Genomic DNA, 26,502 nt, shown 5'->3' with positions numbered 1-26,502 from the left:
CACAAGACACACACATACGTAAGTGCACTAAGTGACCACAACATCCAAGGGAAATGAGTACTTCCTTTTAAAAAAAAAATAGTCTGTATTTTAAAATACAACAAATATAATGTGGTATCATCATAAAATGTATATGTATATGACAGCATATGCAAAAATAATTTTTAAGGGAGATTTTCTTTTTCTTTTTTTTTTCCAATATATGAAATTTATTGTCAAATTGGTTTCCATACAACACCCAGTGCTCATCCCAAAAGGTGCCCTCCTCAATACCCATCTCCCACCCTCCCCTCCCTCCCACCCCCCATCAACCCTCAGTTTGTTCTCAGTTTTTAACACTCTTATGCTTTGGCTCTCTCCCACTCTAACCTCTTTTTTTTTTTTTTCCTTCCCCTCCCCCATGGGTTTCTGTTAAGTTTCTCAGGATCCACATAAGAGTGAAACCATATGGTATCTGTCTTTCTCTGTATGGCTTATTTCACTTAGCATAACACTCTCCAGTTCCATCCACGTTGCTGCAAAGGGCCATATTTCATTCTTTCTCATTGCCAGGTAGTACTGCGTTGTGTATACAAACCACAATTTCTTTATCCATTCATCAGTTGATGGACATTTAGGCTCTTTCCATAATTTGGCTATTGTTGAGAGTGCTGCTATAAACATTGGGGTACAAGTGCCCCTATGCATCAGTACTCCTGTATCCCTTGGGTAAATTCCTAGCAGTGCTATTGCTGGGTCATAGGGTAGGTCTATTTTTAATTTTCTGAGGAACCTCCACACTGGTTTCCAGAATGGCTGCACCAGTTTGCATTCCCACCAACAGTGCAAGAGGGCTCCCGTTTCTCCACATCCTCTCCAGCATCTATAGTCTCCTGATTTGTTCATTTTGGCCACTCTGACTGGCGTGAGGTGATATCTGAGTGTGGTTTTGATTTGTATTTCCCTGATGAGGAGCGACGTTGAGCATCTTTTCATGTGCCTGTTGGCCATCCGGATGTCTTCTTTAGAGAAGTGTCTATTCATGTTTTCTGCCCATTTCTTCACTGGGTTATTTGTTTTTCGGGTGTGGAGTTTGGTGAGCTCTTTATAGATTTTGGATACCAGCCCTTTGTCCGATATGTCATTTGCAAATATCTTTTCCCATTCCGTTGGTTGCCTTTTAGTTTTGTTGGTTGTTTCCTTTGCTGTGCAGAAGCTTTTTATCTTCATAAGGTCCCAGTAGTTCATTTTTGCTTTTACTTCCCTTGCCTTTGGGGATGTGTCAAGTAAGAAATTGCTACGGCTGAGGTCAGAGAGGTCTTTTCCTGCTTTCTCCTCTAGGGTTGGAAATGAGTACTTTCTTGCTCCCATTTTAAGGGTAGGAAACTAAGACTCAGAAGTTAAGCTGCTTGCCTATAGGTTCATACAACAGGATTGGGGCAGAGCCAGGATTTGAGTCCAGGGCTGGCTGACCCCAAAGATAACCTCAATCCTAGCTCTACTCTTGTTCTTGTGAGCTTAGAACATTTAAACCTAATCACGTAACAGGGCTTTGACTACACAGTAAAATAAAACCAGCTCATTCAAAATGCAAATATCTAGAATTAGCATATGAGCCAACAATTTCACTCCTGGGTATGCACCCAAAAGAACTGAAAACAGGTGTCCAACCAAGAATTTGTACATGAATGTTCACAGCAGCACTAGTCACAAAAACCAAAAGGTGGAAACAACCCAAATGTCCATCATCTAATAAACAGGTCATCAAAATGTGGTATATCCACACAGTGGAATATTATTCATCCATAAAAATGAATGAAGTCCTGCAGTGCCTGGGTGGCTCAGTCGGTTAAGTGTCCGACTTCCGCTCAGGTCATGATCTCACGGTTTGTGATTTCCAGTCCCGCTTCGGGCTCTGTGCTGACAGCTCAGAGCCTGGAGCCTGCTTTGGATTCTGTGACTCCTCCTCTTTCTGCCCCTCCCATGCTCATGGTCTGTCTCTCTCTGTCTCTCAATAATAAATAAACGTTTAAAAAAAATTGTTTTTAATGCTACACCACAGTTTCAGCCTGAAAACATCATTCTGAGTGAAAGATGCCAGACATAAACAGTCATGTATGAGTCCAGCTACATAAATATCCAGAATAGTCAAATCCATAGAAGAAAAAAGTAGACTAGTAGTTGCCAGGGGTGGTGGAAACAACTGTTTTACAGGTGTAGGGGTTCCTTTGGGAGTGATGAGAATGTTCTGGAACTAGATAGTGGTGATGGTTGCACAAACTGTGAAGGTACTAAATGTCACTAATGGTAAATATTGTCTTATGTGTATTTTACTACAATAAAATAACTAACGCAGTTTCTTAAGGAAATGCAGATGCCTGTGTCTCAGATCCAGAGATTCTGATTCTGGGATGGGACGCAGCCTCCGATATTTTTTTTTTAAGCTGCACTAGTGATTTCTGATGCTGAAGCAGAAAGTCCTTGGATTGGCTGCCTGAGAAGCCAGATTGTTCCCTGAAAACATGGAGGCAACAACAGTGTCACCCTGACAGCCACACTCATGCAAGAGGGTTCACTTCTCTGGCCATAGCTGAAGGGACCAGGGATTTTTGAAATAGGGCCTTTAGCTTTTTGAAGGTCAACAGAGGATGTAAACTGGGAGCTGTTGATGATAGCCTTTTTTTTTCCCCAAACAGACTGGGAAACAGGGAGGCAATCTTCTGTGAAAGAGAGAAACAAAAGCAAAAACTCAGCAGGAAATCCAGTGGTGGTGAGACAGGGCTTTCGTGTATCCCAAGATGTCAGGTCAGGTTCCCATCAGTTCCACCTGGATCCTTGGGTTCCACAAGGCACCTGGTGGCCCCTTCCTAAATCTCCTACCAATACAGACTTGCAGCCAAGGGTCTGAAAACCACGGAATATAAAGACAGTAAACCTTGGTTGGGTGATGATGCAGAAAATAAAAAAGGTCAACTTTATTTTCAAGTATTGAATTAAACTTTCACTCCAGAAAAGACAAAGCCACTTTAACATGACACTGAAAGAGCCAAAATATATTAACATTGCTGCCTGTCAAAACCATGTCACTCATTCATTCAGTGAAGGTGGCATTTCAAGTCGTTGGGGAAAGAATGTATTACCAGTAAAGGTTGATTGCATACCTGCGGAGAGCTGGATGCTGTGCTAGGCACTAAGGATGTGCCGACCAGAAAAGAAAAAAGAAAGTATACCCTGCCCTAGAGGAGGAACTGACATCAGTCAAATTAAACAAATAAATGTAAAAGTAATGATGCTCTAGATGTCCTATTGTGGCAGAAAAATCTACTGGTTGTTTACCAGAATACATAAAATATAAATGAATTAAATGCATATGTTTAAAATAAATTTGGGGCGCCTGGGTGGCGCAGTCGGTTAAGCGTCCGACTTCAGCCAGGTCACGATCTCGCGGTCCGTGAGTTCGAGCCCCGCGTCGGGCTCTGGGCTGATGGCTCGGAGCCTGGAGCCTGTTTCTGATTCTGTGTCTCCCTCTCTCTCTGCCCCTCCCCCGTTCATGCTCTGTCTCTCTCTGTCCCAAAAATAAATAAACATTGAAAAAAAAAATTTAAAAAAAATAAAAAATAAAAAAAAAATAAATTAAAAGGGGGCGCCTGGGTGGCTCAGTCAGTTGAGCATCCAACTCTTGATTTCGGTTCAGATCATGATCTCAGGGTGGTGAGATGGAGCCTTGCATCAGGCTCTGCACTAGACATGGAGCCTGCTTAGGATTCTCTCCTCCCACCCTTTTCCCCTCTCCCCAATTTGTGCGTGGTCTCTCTCTAAACTAAAAAAAAATTTTAATTACAAATCTAAATCCAACAACATTGTTTGCATGTGCAAATTTATAGAATAAAGGAACAGTTTCCAGCATTATGCAAAAAAAAAAAAAAAAAAAACCACAATGATTTTCTAAGGAGAGCTCATCATGTAAAGATATGTAATTTCCTACTACTTCCTGAGATCCCTAGTCTCAGTTAAGCTTACAGAGTGATCTATTTTGTCAATATTTGTTCATCTCTGAAAAATCGAAAGAAATCATAAAAGTTGGAATGAAAAAATATAGGCTGTTTCTACTTGATGAGACGAAGCTCTCTAGGACAAAAGCCATCAGACTAGACTGTTCTGCAAGCAGCCTCCCCCCTCTATAACTGGCCCTTTGATTTTTTCTCCCTGGAGGAAATCCTTGAGCAAGAAATTTACCCTAAATCCTTGAAAGTAGTTAATCTCCTAAGAGTGATTATCACTGGAAGGAATCCTCTGGAAGGGTTTGGAGAGGAAAGGGGTGGGGGTAAGGGTCCCTCCCTTGAATGGAGGCTTTCCAGGCCTCAAGCCTCCCCCAACCCCTTCCTCAGCTTTGGACCAGATTGAGCTCCAAAGACTAGGAGATGTGAGGGCTAAAAGCAAAACCGAAAACCTACATCCCGAAAAGGTACAGGGAAGGTTTTTGTCATCAACCGGCTGTTCTTTCAGCGAACACCTCAAAGTTAGAATTTTATTCGCGTTCACTTGTATCTTCTGGATTAGCAAAAGTTGCAGATTACAGATATTAAATTCAGAAATTTTGATCAACTGCTTAGGATGCCAAATAACACACCAGCAATAAAATCAGAATCCACACAGCGCTCTGAAATCCGCTCCTCGTTTATATGATAATTCCCAAGTCCCTTTGTGTTCCCTGGTGATAATGCAGTTTCAATTCTCAGCCAGTGAATGGTGGACTGTGCACAGCAGCTTGGAAGAAAACTGAGCACGATTATTTATTTCTAATCTACTTTTGTTTGCCTCAGAGTTTTCTATCCCCTAATAGGCAGATATCATAGCACTAAGGAAAGACATTTGTTTACCAGTGCTACAGAAAACAAACTCACCTTATTTAATATGTCCCTTTCTCTCAGAAGCTCATCCATTGCTTTCTTATCAAGTTCTGCTTGTTTCTTTGAAGTCTCCACCTCTAAATGACCAAGGAGAAGAAGAAGAAGAAATATGAAGCCAACCTAAGAAAGAATCTGCCAAAGCCAATGTAACAGAGAAACTGCTTTATAGATTTATCTGCAGCTATAAAACTACTATTTATTGAGGGTTACATGATCTTCACCATAATGCCATGAAGGAGGTCCCCTGTCCTCAGATGGAAACTGAGGCTTAGAGGAATTAAGCCACATGCCAACAGTCTGCAGCCAAGAGGTGAGGGGCTGAGGCTGGGAGCATGGTTTCTCTGACTCCAAGAGTCCTTGCTCTTTCTAAATCTTTCTAATTATACAAATAATTAGGAATACAGACAGAAATGAGACATCCAAATAACAAAAGGGAAAAAATTTCAAGTCAACCAGAATCTACTTAGGATTTTCATATGTCTCTTTCCAGACTTTTTCCTATGCAAATATGTGTGTGCATAAAAATATAAATATATACACATTCATATACATACACCAAAATGAATTATACTACACATACTGTTTTGTAGCTTGCTTTCGTAATTAACTAACATAAAATAAATGCCTCTCTATATTATAAATGTGCAACTACGACAGAATTTTAATGACTCTGTGATATTTCACTATATGAAAATGCGTAATTTATTTAGCCAATCCCCTACCTTAACATTTAAATTGCTTCCATTTTTACTTATTTATTTGCAATTATAAGCCATAATTCTGTGAAAGTTCTCATTCATTTGTTACTCTAGAAGAGGAAGTCCTGGATTGAAGGTGATAAAAAAAAAAAGACATTTCTCTCCTACTGCCAAATTTCTCTCCAGAAAACTAATAGCAGCTTAAATCCACACCCAGACCATCACTGGATATTATCACTCTTTGATCTTTAACAAGCCAATAGAGTATCAAAGCCAGTATGTCTGTATTTCATTTACATTTCCTTGATTAGTAGTGAAATCAACTACTTTTTCATGTTTAATGACCACTTACTTGTATTTCTGCTTTTTTTTAACAGTGAGTTTTTTAAGTTTATTTATTTATTTTGAGGGGGGAAATGGGGGGAGAGAGAGAGGAGAGAGAGAGAGAGAGAGAGAGAGAGAGAGAGAGAGAGAGAGAGAAACCCAAGTAGGCTCCACACCATCAGCACAGAGCCTAATGAGGGACTCCAACTCACAAACCATGAGATCAAGACCTGAGCCCACTGAGGCACCCAGGTGCCCCCTGTATTTGTTTTTAAATTTGCCCACACTTGCCCTATGCCCATTTTTCTCATGAATTGTTTACCCCTTTTATGGATTTGTAAGAACTCTTTCATTAAATCTCTCAATCTTTGCTTTATGGTTTCCACATTTGGTGTTAACTTTTTTTTCCCAAAAAGTAACTTACTGTTCTGCTACCATTTTCTTAATAGTCCATACAGAACACTGGTATGAAACACCTTTATCTTAATGATAATCTTGGGTATTTTTTGTTTTTTCCAATCTCTTCCATTGATCTGTTTATCAGGCATTTTCACTACACTACTTGATGACTATTGAAGCTTTATAATATTAAAAACCTAACCCAGTAAGGCAAATACTCCATCATCACCCCTTTTTCCAGAATTTTATGGCTATTGTCACCTGTTTATTCTTAAGGAAGAACTCTAGAATCAGTTTTCAAGTCCCAACAATATAACTTACTGAAATTTTTATTGGAAATATCAAATATACAGATTAATTTAGGCAGATTTATATCTTTATCATATTGAGCTTTCTCATTCAGGAACTTTGTATATCTCTCCATTTTTCAAGTCTTCGTTTATACCCCTCAATAGAATTCTGGAGTGTGTTTTATATACATGTCTTGCAGATATCCGGGTAACTTTATTTATAGGTATTTTATTACTTGAGTTGCTATTGTGAAAAGGGGTTTTTCCATCATATATTCTAACTGATTCTGTGTATGAAAGGAAGCTATTGATACCTATATATTTATTTTATAACCTGCCACCCCAGTGAACTCTCATTAGTTCTGGCAGTTTATCAGTTTTTTGGGTTTTGTGATAGAAAAATCACAACCCATGGAGGACTCATGCTTCTAACTCTTATGTCCAGTGCCACTGTTTGATCAGACATTCAAAAGGAAGAAGTCCCCAAGAAAAAATAATGTTAACGATACCTATAAAATAACCAAAAGAGAGCATGATGACTTCTATAAATATGACTTAAGGATGAAGAATTGGGTTCAACACAGAATGAATAATTTTTTTTTCAAAACTTTGAACTACTGCAAGTAAAAAATACACCGATTTAAATATGGGAGTGTTTTGAAAGTCACTAAACCAATTACAAAATATGATCTAGTAGTTTTATTTTTCTTCCTAACTATCACTGAAAACATTAGATTATAAACTCATGCAAGACTGTAAGCATCCCGAGGGCAGGGACCTCCATGCAGCCAATGCCTACCTTGGTGACTACACATAGTAGGCACTCAGTGTATTGAATGAAAGAACGGAGAAATTTTCAAGGTAAGCTCTAGCTGTACCTCGATAAAAGATTATTTCCTGATGTCTTAGAGGGAAAAATACCTGTACTTTTCAAACGCTTACATAACAAATACAGCTCACTGTTGAACAACACCAGACTTAGGAATGCCGATCCCCTGTGAAGATGAAAATTCATGTATAACTTTTGACTCCCCAAAAACTTAACTACTAACAGCCTACTGTTGACCAGAAGCCTTACTGATAATATAAACAGTTCGATTAACACATATTTAGCATGTTATATGTATTATATACTGCATTTTTACCCTACAGTAAGCTGCGGAAAAGAAAATGTTACTAAAAATATCATAAGGAAGAGAAAATACATTCATAGTGATGTACTGTATTTACCGAAAAAAAAAATCCACAGGTAAGTGGACCCATGCAGTTCAAACCCATGTTGTTCAAGGGTCAGATGTATTTCTAATAACCTTGCCTAGAGATTTAGATTTTACCTTTTAGGGGGGCAATGTCTGCTTTTATGCTGGTATGCATGTTATCTCATTCAGTGATCTACAACCCATATGAGTTCAACGAGGTGTTCCTGCCTCACATACTCTGGTATAGTCAAAGTCAAACCCAGATCCTCTGTGTCCAAGTTCAGGGCTGTTTCTGCCACACCAAATTTGACTAGCATATCCTATTTTCAATTATATTCTTTTTCAGAATGAGATGGCATTCTCTCTTACTGCTTATATAAATAGTAATACGCCCAGATGATAATAGATGCCATTTAGTAAGCATTTACTGTGTTAGGTACTGTCCACAAGTGCTTTATATGTATCAGCTCATTTCATCCCCTAACAATAAATACGATGAAGGTGAGATCTTTACCCAGGTAGACATGACTCCATAGTTTGTATCCTTAATGATTTTTCTGTGCTATGTGACCTTCCATAGCACTTAAATTTTCCCTCCATGGGGCAATGTGATAGCTGGTAAAAACAAGGTTCATCACATGGTAAAGTAATAACAGAGAAAAGAAGTTAGGAGCCATTGTGATGCCTGGTGGCTCAGTCAGTTAAATGTCTGACTCTTGGTTTCAGCTCAGATCATGATCTCACAGGTCATGAGTTCAAGCCCCATGTAGGGCTCTGCACTTACAGCTGCAGAGCCTCCTTGGGATTCTCTGTCTCCCTCTTTCTCTGCCTCTCCCCTGCTCACTCTCTATCCCTCTCTCTCAAAATAAATAAATAAACATTTTTTTAAAGGAAGTTAGGAACCACTAATTTTTGTCTCACTGATTCTTGGTACAACATTGTCCCAAATATTGCTAGTGGGGGAACATTTGTTTTAATTTATCCCCTATCTTCTCTGAGAAAAGGAACTAAAGCATAAAGTCATGTAGAACCCAGACTTAACAGTATAGATGCTATTTATTCCAGCGACAAATACTGAGCAATACTTTTGGCTGGATTTACATTGCACCAATATAGTCTGTTGAAGAATTTTTTAAGGTAGGATAGTTCAAGGTATTCAAAATGATGTCCCCTGCATATTGGCTGCTTACCAGTTTGGAAGTTGTTTTACTGATTACATCTGGCATGGTTTGTGTTTGGACGCACAGAGCCCTGGGTTGCCAAATCACAGTCACCAATAAAATGTTTACAAAGGAATATGACAAAGCACGAAATGTTTCTTGGATTACCTCTCTCTAATCCCAAGATCTGATTTTTTAGAGTTTCCTTGTGCTGTTCCACCTCTGACTTTTGATCTTCGATCTGATGCAATTTCTTATGGATTTGTTCTCTGATTTTATTGAGCTTCCCAATGTCAAGCCGCATCTGATGGACTTCTTCCTCTTTGGCCTGTAATTAGTGAGAGAATTAACCAGGGATATTCAGTAAATAAAGTGCCAGTGACTAGGTGATGGTGAACTCAGAACCCATAAAAGGAAATTATTCCCATGTTAGTGTAAAGTTGTTGTATGGGTTAAACAAAAACACACATTGTTTGGTTTTGAGAGAAATTGAAAAACTATTCTCTGAATAAAATGTTGCTATATAAGCTAAAAAATAATGGAAAGACTGATTAGACCTGATGTCTCAAGGTACCACTGAATTGTTGAATCAAACAGGGTAAGAATGCTGAGTTGTACATATCACAAATGTGTGAATTTTGTATACGAATGCTGTATTTGATTACCAATTTTTATGGACTCACAGAGTGATCTCTTTCAGAAGGTTATTGAAATTTTTTTAATGTTTATTTTTGAGAGAGAGAAAGAGTGTGAGCAGGGGAGGGGCAGAGAGAGGGGGAGACACAGAATCCGAAGCAGTCTCCAGGCTCTGAGCTGTCAGCACAGAGCCCAAAGCAGGGCTTGAACCCACCAACTGTGAGATCATGACCTGAGCCAAAGTCAGACGCTTAACCGACTGAGCCACCCAGGCACCCCTCTCTCAGAAGGTTGTTGACATGCTATTAACATATTCAGATACTCTTTTGAACCCACATGGCCACTGGAGTACAACTACACACACTAGAGAAAGGGCCCTACTTCCTCAGAGGATGTTAGTCAGTGGGTGTACATACAGATACATGGACAGGGCATCATCAATAGTCAAGTCTACATATTGGCAAAAGACACCAAAATAATAATTCTAGCACAAGAAAGCACCAGATTTTTGCCAATGGACCTCAAGTTTTATTAATTTTTTAAAATTCAAATTCATTTTTTAAATCTGCCATTCTTAGGGGCACCTGGGTGGCGCAGTCGGTTAAGCGTCTGACTTCAGCCAGGTCACAATCTCGCGGTCCGTGGGTTCGAGCCCCGCGTCGGGCTCTGGGCTGATGGCTCAGAGCCTGGAGCCTGTTTCCGATTCTGTGTCTCCCTCTCTCTCTGCCCCTCCCCCGTTCATGCTCTGTCTCTCTCTGTCGCAAAAATAAATAAATGTTGGAAAAAAATTTTTTTTAAAAATAAAATAAAATAAATCTGCCATTCTTAGAAATTACTGGAAAAGCAACGAGAGCAAATAAACATTAGCAGTTATCCCCAGCTCTTGACAAGGAAGAAACTGCACTCAGCTGGGCATGTCATTCTCAGATTACTGCTAGAAGTAGAATCCCATAGGTTCAGGATCTGATAACAAAAATTTTCCATCTTTCAAGGTGCCCCATTCATGTTACCAAAGAAGAGAATTAATGGCATAAGTATTTTTACTTTAATTTTACCTTAGAGGCTAATATATTATGTTGCTTTAAGAAGCCATTTCATTTCTGCTTCAATTTACAGCTTTCTCATAAAGAATGGTTTCAAGTCAAACCACTCTGGACTGTTTTAAATACTCCTCGGCCTCAGATTTACATGGTCGAAATTAGCTGAACTAGGGCCTTTTCCAATTAGAACAATAGAATGTTGTAATTCAGTAGTTATTAATCCAGACCCCGTGGTTAGACTTCAGAAAAATCTTGGAAACCTGAGACTGCATTCAAAACAAGATAGAAGATGTGCAAATAAGTGTGTGTGTGTGTGCGTGTGCGTGTGTGTGTGTGTGTGTGTGTGTGTGTGTGTGTGTGTGTGAGCACGTACACCCATGTTCTCATCAGATTTTCAAAAGGGCATAAGAAGCAAAAACTGTTATGACTCACTGATCAAATCTATGTATCATTCTTGATAGGTCACTCATTTTATGCTTAGTATCCTAACATAACCAGAGAAGGGTTTATGGATTTTTTTCAGAATCAGTGATAAACATAAAGTCGCTCTGTTAAACACGTAGGTATACAATATGTACCCAAGTATAAAACTGTTACCCAAACATAATTTGCAAACACTCTTCATTGAGGACAGGGAGAAGAATGGGAAGCCTGTCTTGAAATTTACAGTGTATAGAAGAAAAAATCATGGTTCTACAATCCTGGAAGTAGATACTCAATAGTACCAGTCCATCCCCCAACCCTCCTATTCTACCTTCTCCATATAAAAGTAGTAAAATATAATCTAACTTCTTTGCTACTCACTCATGTAAATGGTTTCTAGCTCAGGGCAACTAGTTGCTTACAAGGCTAAGTTACAGAGATGAGTATCTGAGCTTGCTCTCAAAAATACTTGCATAATCATATGATCAATATTCAGGTTTGTGGTTTTATGAGAATGGAAGTCATCAAACTATCTACTTCCAAGCAGAAAGCAATCACTGTAGGCTTGAGCCTGCCTCTGACATATCAAGGCTAATACAGGTTATCCAACCAACAGCTCCAACCACTACAGCAAATCTGTATTAATAGGGAATGAGTGAGGGGGCCTGGGTGGCTCAGTTGGTTAAGTGTCTGACTTCAGCTCAGGTCATGATCTCAAGATCCTTGAGTTCAAGCCCCGCATCAGGCTCTGTGCTGACAGCTCCGAGCCTGGAGCCTGCTTCAGATTCTGTGTCTCCCTCTCTCTGTTCCTCCCCCGCTTGCAATCTGTTTCTTTCTCTCTCTCTTTCTCTCTCTCTCTCTCTCTCAAAAATTCAAAAAACATTAAAAAATTTTAATAAAATAGGGAATAAGGGAGGGAGTGCTAGGCAACAAATCAGTCACTTGGTGTTTACTTTGAGCTCCAATGCCTTCTGCTGGTTTTCCTGGGATAGCTGCTCACAAACCAAACTGTGTTGTTCATTCTCTTGCTGAAGTTTAGAATTTCGCATCTGAAACTGCTCCAGTTCCTTTGCAGCTCTTTCGTTCAATATCTGAAAGATGCATAATGAGCTGGTTAATGCTTTTAATCTGATTACAATATCTGCATATCCACACAGGAGGCCCTGCAAACCTCCTGGGATGATCACAGCAACCACACTTTTTTTTGTCTTTGTAGAAATTGTTCTTTATCCCCGGTGAAAGCACTAATGCACTCAAATATGATGAATGTTAAATGGCTGAGGAAAATGACGCCTTCTAATGAATAACACAGAGCGCATAATTTTTTTTTTCTGAGAGCCTTGGGAAGTCTTGTTCACAGGTGGTGGATAAATATTTTAATGCCTGTTTGCCGTTTGGCAAGCTTCACATATGCAACAATTGCTATAATCATTGCAAATGAGCTAGAGATTCAAACGGGTTTTATCAGTTGTGGGGCTGGGAAGCCACATCTTCAGAAGCAAATCCTGCATTAACATGCCTACAACATTTTCTTGGACAGAACCATTCACTAACACCAGCACAGAGACAATTCCCCTTAAATCCAACTCAAGTCAAAACCGTGGAATGGCAGAGGAATGATTTCTATCTGCCTGACTTCAGTGTCAGTGGAGTTTCCTCTTCCCTACCTTGCCTATCCTCAGCAGACACAGTTTTATAAAAACAGGATTATATTTTTTGGCAGGGCAGGGAGTCATCATTTCTATTGGCAGACTAGTGAGAGGATGGAGGGGGAGAAAATGCGCTGAAGGGAAAAGAGAGAGAAGATAGTTTAGACAGTTATCCCAAAATATAACTTGATGCAATCAAAGGTTAAACATGGAAAGACTTCATCCAATTTCCCATCAATAGGGACCAAACAAAATACAGCCAGCTATGCTAAAAATGAAATTGTGTTTTACGTGAGTCCTGGATATTGCTAAACAAAGCACTATAATTTAATCGTGATGTTCAAAAACCTCTCAAATTTCATGCTCAAAGAAGTCTCGTTTTTCTTGTGGATACTTGCACAATGTGTATTACCCATCTGATTTCTGCCTTTATACAATATTAATAAGGCAATTGACAAAGAAATGTGTTCTAACATCTATTTTTTAAGTGGAAAAATGCTGTATGTCTTGGCAATTCTTTGAAAACTTCCTAAGAGAAACTATTTTCAAGAAACGACTTTTCTCAATTATATGAATTGCCTCTTTAAGAAATGAGAAAAGACAGAGCACAATTATTACTATTTGAGTTACCTTCAACTGCTGTTATAGGGAAAATATTAAAAATAGCACCATATTTAAAATGCAGATAGACTGAATATGGGTTCCTAAACTTGAAACCTAAAAATAAGCCGCTTAAAAATAAACCATGTTATGGTCACACAAGGAACACTATGACGGTGAATGTTCTATTGAGCTCTGTCCAACAGAACTTTCTGCAATGATGTGAATGTTGTCTATCTGTTCTGTCCAATAGGTTATCTACTAGCCCTGTGGCTATTAAGCACTTGAAATGGTACTAGCTCAACTGAGCACTTGAGGTTTTATTTTATTTTGTTTCATTTTATTTAAAATAACTTAAATTTAAATAGCAATGCATGGCCATACTGGATAGTGCCATTCTATAACCATGTGGCAACACAAATGAATCTCACAAACAGACAAAATACTGAGCAAGTTAGTACAAAAGAGCATTGTATGACTGTATGAGTGCATTTCTGTGAAGTGCAAAAACAGACAAAACTAAACTCTGCTTAGGTTTCAGAATAGAAGTGACCTTTAAGGGAGAGAGTGACTGGGAGGGGGCACAAAGGGACATTTGGCGTACTGTTCCTTGGGCCTGGTGCAGGTGACCAAGATATGTTCAGGTGGAGAAAATTCATCAAGCTGTACACTGTTGACTTACACACTTTTCTATGTATATATTACACATCAACAGAATGTTAAAAAGAAATTAACCTGTTGGAGCTGGGGGAAAAAAGGTCATAGATACCCATACGAGCTCTTCAAAGAGCAATGCAGTGCCCAGTGCTGTGTTACCAACATCTCTAGTGCAGAAAGTCTGCTCCTTTCCAGAGAAAACTCAAAGTGTTCCAAAGGCCCCCTTCTTGTTTTTGCGAGGACCGAGGTGCAGCCCACACCCAGCGCACCTTCTGTTCCTTCAGCTGCTGCTCCAGCTTCTGAAGCTCCTCCTTGCTCTTCTGCACATACTGCTGCAGGGCCCTAATTTCCGTCTGCCTGGTGTCCATGTCTGTCTGAATCTGCCTGAGCTCTTTCTCCAGTTTTTCCTTCTTCCGAGACTCCCGTGATGCTTCATTCTGACGTTGCTGTATCTCTTGCCGGAACTAGGGCACAGAAAGGATAGGGGAGGAAAGGGATGAAGCCCTCCCCAGGACAGATCTCAACCAGCTGAGCTGCTCCTCATCTCAACTCTTCTAACTTCGGGGCAGTCACCTCGTGGTAGCCTTTCCCCTGCAGGACAGTCATCTTTGAACCCCAACGTTCAAACTTTTCGAGAATGTTCTGTGTTGTTTTCCAGAGCCTTAACACCAGACATCCACCCTAACGGTGGGAACAAATCCACAAAGAATGGTATAAGATCCAATTAAATAGGGAAACCCAGAATTCTAGAGAGTTAAACATTGAAAGAATTCACCCAATTCTCTATCAATAGGATCTAAATAAAATGTCGCCAGTTACCCTAAACATTAAATTATGTTTCACATGAGTCCTGGATGTTATTACATAAAGCATTATAGCTTTATCATGATGGTCAAAAATCTATGAAAAATCTGTTATCTCATGCTCAAAGGAATCTCCTAGGGGTTGCATGTGTGTATCATCTATTTGACTCCTGGGTTATTATAAAAAGTGTTCAAAAGAAGTCCTTACAAAGGAGAAGGGCCAAGGGAACTACTTGCACCATCTCCAGATGCAGAGCATTCTCGCCTTTGCCGGGGACACATTCTTAAGCCAAAACTGTAAGCAGTGCCCTGTCTTAGTGACTTCTCAGACACAGAATGTTGAGAAGAAATGAACAAGTAAAACTGTTCTTGTAAGAACAAACCAGACAAGTAAGCAGACCTGTGGATGCTTCATTTGGGCACCAGGGGGTAAATCTGAGAGAGGAACAATATGGGAAGGACTTCTAGAAGGTAATGTTCTTTCATCTTGCCCTCCACGACAAAGCAGACCTGACTGATGGTCTGCTCTGCCTCTTCTCTGCATCGCTCCGTTTCCTGCTGCTGTTCAGTAGTCTGAGCTAAGGACTCTCGTAATTTCACCACTTCTGACAAGAGCTGGTCTCGCTCCTTTATCACTTCTTCTTTGAACTTCAGTAAATCTCGGATACTAAAAAAGAAGAACACAGGAGTCAGACTAAAAGGCCATCTTCTCAGGAGCCCTTCCTATCACCCTCTGAGCACATTTTCATGGGAAAGACTTTAGGTCAAGGACTAACACCATTCAAGTGTGAAAGAGAAGGACCTTTATGCCCTGACATGGACATGGTAGCTGCTTGTGAGTTGTTAACTGAAAAAGACATTCCAATAATAATATATATAACATGATCCCTTTTCTGATGTTTAAATAATTACAGTGTCTGCATATAGGTGTATGTGTTTTATAGACATTTTTATAGAAGTCCAAGAAAATAGATCCAAACTGGTAATTGGTAACTGGTTATCTCTGAAAAGTAGAATATAGGGTTGGAAGAGTTGGAGGGGTAATTCTTACTCCTTAGTTGCCACACCTCTGTATTATTTGAATTTGTTACAATAAGACTATACAGCTACTGTCAACTCTTGTAATTCATCCTAAAGAAAATGTTAATTTAAGAAATTATTTGTTTAATATACCCAGGGGAGGGCTATGATCACAACTATAAAGTCTAAAATAAAGCATAAAAATAAGCAAATAATACACATCGCCAGTTTTCTAATCATTCACCCATAGAGATTAGTTTCCACCAAAGGGATGCAACTCTGATAAAATGTTCCCAAGAACAAAATTTGGAAATCATTCATGTTGCCAGCTTTTGGAGAGTATGTGATGATATTTGTTGATTTGAATTGTTAACCAGTTACTTCCACATTAAAAAAAAACATTATTTATGATTTGGCATGACTTTCTGCAGAATTAGTGTTCTTGAAATAGAAAGACTGTGTCTGATCTGATCTGTGCAGCAGAATGAAAGTCTAGAACAAGGCAGCCACATGAGAGTTGAGAAAATAGAGAACTTGAGGTACTCACTACTGAGTCATCAAATGGCCATTGGAAGCACCTCTGACAATGTTTATTTACCAACAACTTTGGTAGAACATAAGTATTTAATAAGGAACTTTCAGAACTGCATTCAACTTCTTCTCCAGAAACAAAACTTCAAATTCTGAGGTTACTCTGAAGACAGCTACACCTAAGCACATTGTTAGGGCTAGTTTATTCAGTTCTCCTCCTCACTGTGCTCCAACTCTCATTAAAACTCCTAACTGATCAGTTCCCTCACATTGCTCTTCAGTAGTTGCTCTGATGGTGTTTGACTCCTTTAATGAAAAAATAGAGTCCATTATGACAGATATCACGTCTTCTTTTTGTTTTTCCTGTTCCTTCCTCCAACCCTGGCACCTAGAACTATCTCTCAACATTGGATAAATGCATCTAGAAAACATAAGAAACCTAGGCAGCAGTTAGAGTTGGTGAAAAATGCCTAAGGAAGGGGCACCCCGGTGGCTTGGTCAGTTGAGTGTCCGACTCTTGATTTCAGCTCAGGTCTTGATGTCAAGGTCATGAGTTCAAGCCCTACATTGGGCTCCACACTGGATATGGAGCCAACTTAAAAAAAAAATGCCTAAGGAAGTGTGTGATCATTCCTGACTCATAAACTAATGCAAGGTTTTGCATGCCTTGCACAGTGCTAGACACCTAGAGGGAAGGTAAAAGTGTCTTCCTTCAAGAGTTTGTAGCCTAACAGATAGTGAAGTATTTCAACAAATAATTTCAATACAATGTGATCAATGCCACACTTGAGATACATGTTGGGTTCTACAGAAACAGAGAACACAGTGACTCTCACTGAGGCTAGGGGTAGGGAGGAGGTTGAAATAGAGGTGCCAACAGTGATGAAATTAAGATGGTGTTTGAGATGGGTCATGAAGGGTGCATAGTTGTTTACTGTGTGGAGAAATAAAGAAAAAGCATTCCTGGAATAAAAACAGCATGATCAAAGGTATTGAGGCATCAGCAAGCATGGTGTTTCGGGACATGAGTCTAGCAAGGCTGGCGGACAGATCTATGTAGGGCCCTAAAAGACATGTTCATGACTGGGCTGCATTCTTTGGGAGTGGGGAACTATTGAAGGTGTTTGGAACATGTGCTGGAGATGGGAGCACTCAGATACACATTTCAGAAGCCTAAATCTGGTGTGTGGAAGATGGTGAAGAAGGGATATGTCTCCTTGAAGGCAGGTAGAACAGTTAGCAGTCCATCGCCAAATCCAGCCAAGAATGGGGAGCCCGAAGCAAGGCATTAGCACTGCTGATAAGGAGCAGGGAAAGACACAAGTGATGATCAGAAGACAGAATCAACAAGACGAAGCTTTCATGGTTAAAAGAGCGGTCTAGAATCTGTTTTCTGGCCTAGAACCAGAGAAGTTAGAAGAATGGTGATGGGACTAATGGGGGTTCAGAGCATGGGAAGGGGCTGGAAATCAGAGCAGAAAGGCAGCGAGTTCCATTTCACACAAGTTTGAGAGAAAGAAATCTAAAATATTTACTCATTTTGAAATTATAGTACATATTCCTGCAGAGCCAAAAGTTTAATATAATCACAAATTATGAGTTCTTGGGTATGGAGAAAGGGAGCATTAAAAACAAAAAATAGCAATAGATGGAAAACAATCTCTGGGAAACTACCAAAGAAGAAGACTGTTGTATCATAAAGAATGTTCAAGGTGACACGGCAAACCCCAGGCCAACTGCTGAATAAGGGGGCCTCCACAAAAGCAAGTTCAACATACATTAACAAGTCTATGACCTACTTGCTATCCTGGTCCAGTGACAATCCAGACCCCTGCTCGACTAGTTTGGTTAAGTTCACTATTTCCTCTTTCAGGGCAAGGATCGTCTCCTTTGCCTTCTGCTCTTTGTCATAGGCTGAGTCCACCATCTTCCAGGCCTTTTCGATTTCCTATATGGGCCACGGCACATCAGTGAGAAAAACCAAACTAGGATCCAGATGCAAGATAAACTGAGTAAATAGAATAATAAAACAACTCCAATATAGTTGTCATTTATGGGGAAGAAGATTATATATTATACATTATGCATTCCATTTATATTGACTTACTAAATTGTTCAACATGAGCTAGTCGATACTGAACAGCAGTGTTAGAAGGGGTCCTGGCAAATGGTATTTTTCCTTGTGTAGGTGAGTGGGGTTACAAGGCTCACATCTTGCAAGGGCCACTATAAGTAGGAGGATATTTCTAATAAAAATGTTAAGATAGGTTTACAAAATTAAAAAACGAAAGCCTATGTGTTTTCCAAGCCCAAGTATTATGGAGAAAAAAAAATAAGGAGTGGCCTTGGATCCAAGCCCTAAATTTGAAGCTCTTGATCGATCACAAATTTTTAAAAAATCTATTTTGTAGTCAGGTCTCAAGTAAGGGGTCCTGGATGGCTATGTCAGCTTTAGAACAATTCATAGCAAGGTAGTCTTTGCTGTCACCTAATTGTACATAACAGCCTTGGTAATTCCCATTCCAGAAATCCACTCCCAGATCTTCTCATCAGATGCTCACAGGGGAAAAGCAAAGCCCTAGCTGGGAATGGGAACAAGGACTCATGCAGTTTTGGCTTCCTTACTATTATTAAATCCAATGTGGAATATTAACATAAATACTTAAAAGTGAATTACATCCATTCAAATAAGTGAACAAAGCATAGTAAATGTTGTAACAGCCTTCAGTTTTACCCCACCACTCCATTTTCTTGCTAAGTTCTGTCAAGTGCAATGTGAGTCCTTCGTAAAGGTAAGAACCTATAAGCTTAAGGTGAAAACATTCCGCTTTTATGTTGACAAGGAATAAAATGAGTGGAAGAGAGTATTTACACAAATTCGTGCTCACCATTACATGAAGGAGAGAGAGATAGATGAGTCTTGGGTAACTTCACATAATTTAGTGATTCAAAATAATTACAGGGTATATTTTTCTGTAACAACGATATGTACTATTTTCAGCAAAACAAATGAAGGATATTTAAATGAAAATACAATTATACGAAGTTTTGTCCAAATCAACTTCACCAATTATATTTTAACCAGCTCATGACTTCCATTTACAGTTTTTTAATTTGCAATAAAAAATGGGTTTTTTTCCTCATCATACAATGATTTAAAGCCTTCTTTTAAAGGCTTTGCTGGTTTTCCAGCAAAGAGAAGAAAATGACAATAGAAAATAGCACTTTAAAAAAAGTAAATTCTAAGATAACAGATGTCATAATTTGCACTGGTCTTGGAAATTCATTTAAATTGCCTGATGTTTCATTGTATGATATCAAGGGAATTATCTAAAAATTTTATGAGTTATTTTTTACCACTCGGGTTTTAATTATAAATTAAAATCTCTCAACTTCTTATCACCCTGAGAGCAACAAGGAACATTTACATTTTACCCTCAAAATAATGCAACACACTTGAGGATGAAAAACTCCATGGTAAAGTAGAACCATGCTTCCTCAGTAGCCCCCAGACTGAATCCCTGATCTCCCATTATGAGGAATTGGGAGGATCAAGGAGGAAACAAGATCATGAAAATTACCATCTAGGAATTCTCAAGGCAATTTCTTCTAAAACAGTAGGAAAAGCAGAAACATGAAAATATCCTTCAAAAAATATCCTTCACAAGCTATCATCATGAGATATTTAATTACTCATCTTCTATCAAACAAGACATACCAAGGTCAGGTCCCTAATATTACATTTCCTTACTTCTCATTCTTTCTGCTAACCCAGTACTTCTTAGAAAGCAAGCCAGCAAGGTTCTATATTATTCTCTGCCCAGTGAAATTCACCAGGCTAATTATTTCCTTTGAAAATAACATTATTCCCTAGGCTTAATGAATATATAAATCATGTAGATTTTTACTTAATAACTCACTTACTACCAGCCTAGAGCTGCCAATATAAGGAAAGAATGACGTTTTAAATATAGGATGCATTTATGGCAGCTCTCCGTAGGCTCTGTTTCTATGAGATCACTGACCTTCTTCAGGGATGCAATGGTGGTCTGATCATCCTGGGAGAGCTTCAGGGCAGTGGCGACCTTTGCAGAATTAACCACAATCTCTGCGTTTAGCTCTCTGCATTTGGCCATCAGACGCTTTTCATTGTCATAAGACTTTTTCATGACAGCATGAAGCTTCTCATATTCAATTCTAAATTTCTCCAGACTTTTATCTCCTGAAAGTTCATTGAGAACCTCCTGAAAATCCCTTTCGATTTCTTCAAATGCAGTTTCTTCCAACACTAGTTTCTCACTCTTTTCCTGTACAAAAGAGCAGGAAGGGGAATGAGTATTACAATATGTCTATGTTACTATTCAGGGGTTGCTATTATTATCTATGAATACAAGACCTTCATAGAAGCAAAATAAACATCACTGAAAAAACAGAAACATTAAGACTATATGATGGAAAGACATCTTGTTCATCCCCTGATGCATGTATATATGTACACATATGCATTAGGATAGTAATATTTCCTACCACATGGTATCAAAGATCAGATTAAATAGTATCATTCATTAGGCGTGCTTGGTCGGTTAAGTGCATGACTTGATTTCAGCTTAGGTCATGATCTCATGGTGTGAGACTGAGCCCTGAATTGGGCGCCATGATGACAGCACGGAGCCTGCTTAGGATTGTCTCTCTCCCTCTCTCTCTGCCTCTCCCCCCTCCAAAATAAATAAATAAACTTCAAAAAAATAAACAAACAGGATCATTCATGTTAAACACTTGGCCAAGTGCCTGGCAAAGAGGAGGCACTCAATAAATTTTGATATCTGTTATGATTATTCCAAGCCCTGATTTGTTTTCACTTCATCCTGCAGAAGAAAGCCAAGGGATATTATGGTCAGATATATGGAATCTTGGTGTGGATACCATGAAATCACACGTACTCACAATGAACCCCATCCGAAATATGGAATCTTCTCCTAAACGCTATTCCATCATTTCTATCTCTTAAAATGATAAGACAAGGTCATCTTCACAGGTGTATTGAGATGCCCTTTGTGCAATGCTCACAGGTCTTCTCTAGATTTGCTTTCCATGATCAGCTGGACAACAAATTATTTTTTTTAAAAAAAAGCCTGGACATACAGATACAATTCAAACACATCTGGCTATGACTTAGATGAGAACCCGGAGTTAGTTAAATAAGATTTTTTTTTCCAGTGTATTTTATTTATTTTGGGGGTGGGGGGAGAGGATGCAGGGGAGAGACACAGAAGGAGAGGGAGAGAGAGAATCCCAAGCAGAATCTGCACCAATAGCACAATGTCACCAACCGCGAGATCATGACCTGAGCTGAAATCAAGAGTCAGACGTTCAACTGACTGAGCCACCCAGGCACCCCAAGAATTCTTATTTCCCTAGTGTTAAGGGTTGAATTTGTCTCCCAGAAAGGTATGTTGAAGTTCTAACACCCAGTACCTATAAATGTGACTTGTTTGGAAGTAGAGTCATTGCATATATAATCAGTTAACTTGAGGTCACACTGGAGTAGAGTGGGCCCTCATCCAATAAGACTGGTGTCCTTATAAAAAGAGGGAAGACTGTAACTATGTGTAGTGATGGATGTTAAACTTATTGTAGTAATCATTTTGCAATATATATATATATAATCATTATGTTGTACAACTAAAACTAATACAATGTCACATGTCAATTCTATCTCAATGCAAAAAAAGTAGAGAATGGGATTTGGACAGCGACACAAACACAGGAAGGAAGAAACACCACGAGGGGCGCCTGGGTGGCTCAGTTGGCTAAGCATCTGACTTCGGCTTAGGTCATGATCTCACAGTTCATGGGTTTGAGCACTGCATTAGGCTCTCTGATGTCAGCCTGGAGCCCACTTTGGATCCTCTGTTTCCCTTTCACTGCCCCTCCTCCACTTGTTCTCTCTCTTGCTCTCTCTCAAAAATAAATAAACATTAAAATAAAAATAAAGAAAGAAAGAAATACCACGTGAAGACAGAAACAGGGTGTAAGCCAAGGAAAGCTAAGGATCACTGGCTGCCATCAGAAGCTAGGAAGAGGTAAGGAAGAATTTTACTTAGAGTCTCAGAGGAAGCATGGTCCTGCCAACATCCTGATTGCAGACTTCAACCTCCGAAAGTGTGAGACAAGAAGTGTCTACTGTTTAAACCACCATGTTTGCAGTACTCTGTTATGGCTGAGTAACAGCCTAGTAAACTAATACACCTTCTCCTTGTTAGACACAGCACAATAATGACAAAGAATGGGGGTGGTTAATAAATTTCTTCATTTATTCAGCAAATATTTATTGAACATCTGCTATTTGTAAGTTGGAATGAGGGAGCCTTCGTAGGAGGTACCAAGGTAAGGAATAAACAGCCCTCCCACAGGGAATTTATACATTAATAGTTGATGGAGTATGTTTTCAGATAGTGGAAGTATAGAATTTGATACATGCCATAAAATGGATTCAAAATTCTACAAGGACCTATAGGAAGATGGAACTACTCCCAGGAGTAAGAATGAAAGCAAATTTCCTAAAGGAGGTGGTATTTGAGTATGTCCAGATGGGAGAGTGAAATATTCACAGGTGAATATGGAGGGAAAAGGTATGCCTGGCCCATGGCAAAGCTTGAACAAAGGCTCAGGCCCAGAAAGTATCCAGGATTTGAGATTGATTAAGAAGCTCAAGTTGGGGGTGTTGTATGTAAGTGATGAATCATGAGAATCTACTTCCGAGCGCGTTCTATACACTGTATGTTAGCTAACTTGACAATAAATTATATTTAAAAAAAATAAAATAAAGCTCGGGGCACCTGGGTGGCTCAGTCTTCGGCTCAGGTCATGATCTCACAGCTCATGAGTTCGAGCCCCACGTCAGACTCTGTGCTGACAGCTTGGAGCCTGGAGCCTGCTTCAGATTCTGCGCCTCCCTCTCTCTCTGCCCCAACGCACTCGCATTCTGTCTCTCTCTCTCTCTCTTTCTCAAAAATAAATTTAAAAAAAATATATTTAAAAAATTTAAAAAAACTCAAGTTGGCTAAAGAGTAAGAAGTATGACAGGGAGAAGGAAAGAGAAGACTAGACAGGAAGTTAAAGACAGACTGGAGGCCGTGAATGGCATTCTAAGGAACATGGAGTGAATTAATCTGTAGGCCACACAGACCCACTCAAAACTTCTGATCTGATAAAGTTTGAGAGGACTTATTTATGTATGCAACATTACACTTTGATATTCTACATGAAAAAGAGCTCCAAGATCGACACTGTATTGCTAATCAAAGAAATCAACTGAGATGCTCTCCAATCCCAAAAATAAAGTAAAATTTAAATTCACCCTGCAGAATCGGGGTAAGCAGTCTAGTTTACCTTCTGCCTTAACAAGCCTCACTTGCCCAATACGGAGAAAGTCTATGTATTTTTGTTTTTCAAAAACACTTGTACTATTGATTTCTAAAGATTACATGCAAGCAAAAAGAATCCACATCTTAAAGTAGATGTGGAGTACCAAGCCTACCTATAACATTTTGTATAACATTAGCACAATGTTAAACTCAACAGAGATTTTCTTCCCAATGAGAAGCAGCTTACTGTAAACATCACAACACAGCAATTCCACAAAGAAGAAAAAAATCGTATTAAGGAAATATGGTGGTGCTGCCGCCCTGTGTTTTCCCCTTGTTGATGCTAAACATGAGCACACACAAAAATTTATCATAGCAATGTTCTCAGTTCCATCCGTGTAAATGGTATTAATGCCAACACTTGATCACTAGCCTGATGATTTGTTTGCAGACCAGGTTTTCCCTGCACACCTGGCACTTAGCATAGGAATGGAAAAATGTCAAAGAAAGAAAAGGTTTTTAAAAACATTCACGAACAGATTTGTTCATATTGTCATTTTAAAAATATACTACTATTGGGGCACCTGGGTGGCTCAGTCGGTTAAGTGTCAGACTCCAGATTTCCACTCAGGTCATGATCTCATGGTTCATGGGATGCAGTCCCATGATGGGCTTTGTAGAGCCTGCTTGGCATTCTCTCTCTCCCTCTCTCTCTTCCCCTCTCCTGCTTGCTTACTCTCTCCTTCTCTCAAAATAAATAAATATCCATATATGTGTGTTGTGTATATGTATGTATATATACACAACACACATGGATACATATGTGTGTGTGTGTATGCTACTAAAAGCACAGCAAAAATCATCTCTGAGCTGTGACCCATAACCAGTTGGTGTGTACATTGTTAGAGCATATAATGATACCTACTTTAGAAGCATGATTTCAACATGAACTGGTCAGAAAGGAACTATGATGTTCCTTCATTCAACACCTGTCTATTAAGTGCTTACTATCTGCCGGGCACTGTTGTAGGTGTTGGGAATATCATTCAGTGGGGAGAACAACAAGGAAAAAGGACAAGAGAGTTGCAGTGACAAAGGAGGCCAGAGTGGAAATGGAGACTTGTGGAAGTAGAGGTGAGGAAAACCCAGCTGAGATCAAGTGAGAAGAAAAACAAAAGAAGGCAAGAAATGAGGGGAGATAATGCAAGGGAAGGGAGACTGGGAAATAAATTGTTAATGGTATTGGTATCTGGGCTTATGTGTGGAAAATGAAGAATGAAATGAACCAAGATGACTGGTGAGGGAGAAAAGGAAGGTATGCTAAAAATCAAATAAAGGAGAAACTAAAGGAGAGCTAGAAGGAATGGGAGGAAGAGATGGGAAGGAAAGAGACACGAGTGAGTGTAGGTAATGGGGTGAGTATTGTGGCCACCACAGTATGGATGTGTGAGGCACCTACCTGAGAGTGAGGAAGATGAGGGTGGGAGAGGGATTGTATGATAAGAGAAGGAGGGATCTTTGCCCACAGGAAGGAGGGACCAAATATGGAGGAGACGGAATGGTGAGGGATGTGAGGAGATATGAGAAGGAACTGGAATAAGAGTGGGGGCATGATGGTGATGAGAGAAGCGGGGACCAGTATGGTTCCCTAGACATAAAACCTTGAGAGTGTCCAGGGCCCCTTGTTCAGATAAGCCCCCACCTTTGGTTTAATGCTCTGCTGTCTCACTTTGGAATTCTTAATAATTTGTTGACAAGGGGCTCTGCATCTTCATTGAGCCTCACAAACTATATGGCTGACCCTGGCTGGGACTGATCCTGTGATGTGTGAGATGAGGGAGGGATCTGAAGGGATGATGGAGGAATAGGGTATGGCCATGGTGAACGGGGACTGTGACTGACAAGTGATGACAGGGACATGAGGTTGTCCAAATTACAAATGAAGGTGCTAATGGACAAAGGATCAATAAAGAGCTACAGAAATGGTCCCTCATTGGTGAGCCTGAAGATGGAGTGTGCTACAAAGTGAGCTAGAAGATTTTACACAGTGGTCAATGACAACACGGGGCATTGGTGATAGGTGAAGAGCTTAATGAAGATGTGTCACAGCAGGTGATGATAGGGAATCGTGGAGTGACAGGTGGACAAGGGTCAGTGAATAGGGGTGACAGTGGGTATCTATGAAGCCTTCCTCCAAGTCCCACCAATCAGTGAGACATCAATATTTCTACGTACCTCTCCTGGGCTCAAAACCTTATGGCTCAAAATCTAGGGGTGGGTGCCTGTCATGTGTGAATCTGGGAAATCATGAATTTCATACTATGTTGAACACAGCGCCAGTTTTAAGAGTGGGGTTGGGGTGTGTCCACCCAGTTGAAGGAGGGACAGGAGGTAAACACTGAGGGGTGGGGTGAGGCTGCGGGTGCGGGGAATAGGATGTTGATGGGAGGAATGTAGGAATCAGCGGATGTGACAGCGGAGAAGTCGACAGAAGAGGGTTGATGGGGAGGGGACGAGCGAGAGACGACAGAGAGAGGGGCACTAACTCCTGACCTCGGCCATCCTGACGCTCTCTGGGGGGTGGCCTCAGAGGCTTCTGCGGTGATCGCGGAAACCGGGCCGGAGCTGCGGATGGGGCTGTGCACTACCCCCGGCGTCTAAAACAGCGCCACGTTATTGGTATCCCCCGCAGGGGGCCGAAACCCGGCGCTCGGCGCGTCCTCCCGTCGCCAGGCAACCGCCACGCCCTCTGAGGAAACTGGAGGACTTCCGAAAGGGGAGGAGCCTCTGGGGAGGGCACCCGGGAGGCGTCTTAAG

At 40.1% G+C, this 26,502-nt stretch overlaps 1 protein-coding gene across 1 annotated transcript in view; it reads right to left on the bottom strand.

Moving 5' to 3' along the window:
- CFAP58 (cilia and flagella associated protein 58) overlaps window positions 1-26,412 on the bottom strand; it is a 111,791-nt gene extending 85,379 nt beyond the window's left edge. The window contains exons 1-8 of the mRNA XM_086680803.1: window positions 26,239-26,412; window positions 20,344-20,625; window positions 18,118-18,266; window positions 15,278-15,434; window positions 14,234-14,428; window positions 12,012-12,149; window positions 9,128-9,287; window positions 4,884-4,966 (exon numbers count right to left, since the gene is read on the bottom strand). Of these exons, the coding sequence (XP_086536929.1) occupies window positions 4,884-4,966; window positions 9,128-9,287; window positions 12,012-12,149; window positions 14,234-14,428; window positions 15,278-15,434; window positions 18,118-18,266; window positions 20,344-20,625; window positions 26,239-26,247 (1,173 nt within the window). The 5' untranslated portion in view covers window positions 26,248-26,412. The remainder of the gene's footprint in view (window positions 1-4,883; window positions 4,967-9,127; window positions 9,288-12,011; window positions 12,150-14,233; window positions 14,429-15,277; window positions 15,435-18,117; window positions 18,267-20,343; window positions 20,626-26,238) is intronic.
- Window positions 26,413-26,502: the final 90 nt, after the last annotated feature.

The sequence above is a fragment of the Puma concolor genome, chromosome D2 (assembly GCF_028749965.1).
Source record: "Puma concolor isolate L17-30 chromosome D2, mPumCon1.1.hap2, whole genome shotgun sequence".
In the NCBI taxonomy this organism is placed as follows: domain Eukaryota; kingdom Metazoa; phylum Chordata; class Mammalia; order Carnivora; family Felidae; genus Puma; species Puma concolor.
Note: the sequence above shows the minus strand (reverse complement) of the source record. Positions and strands in the feature narration are given on the sequence as shown.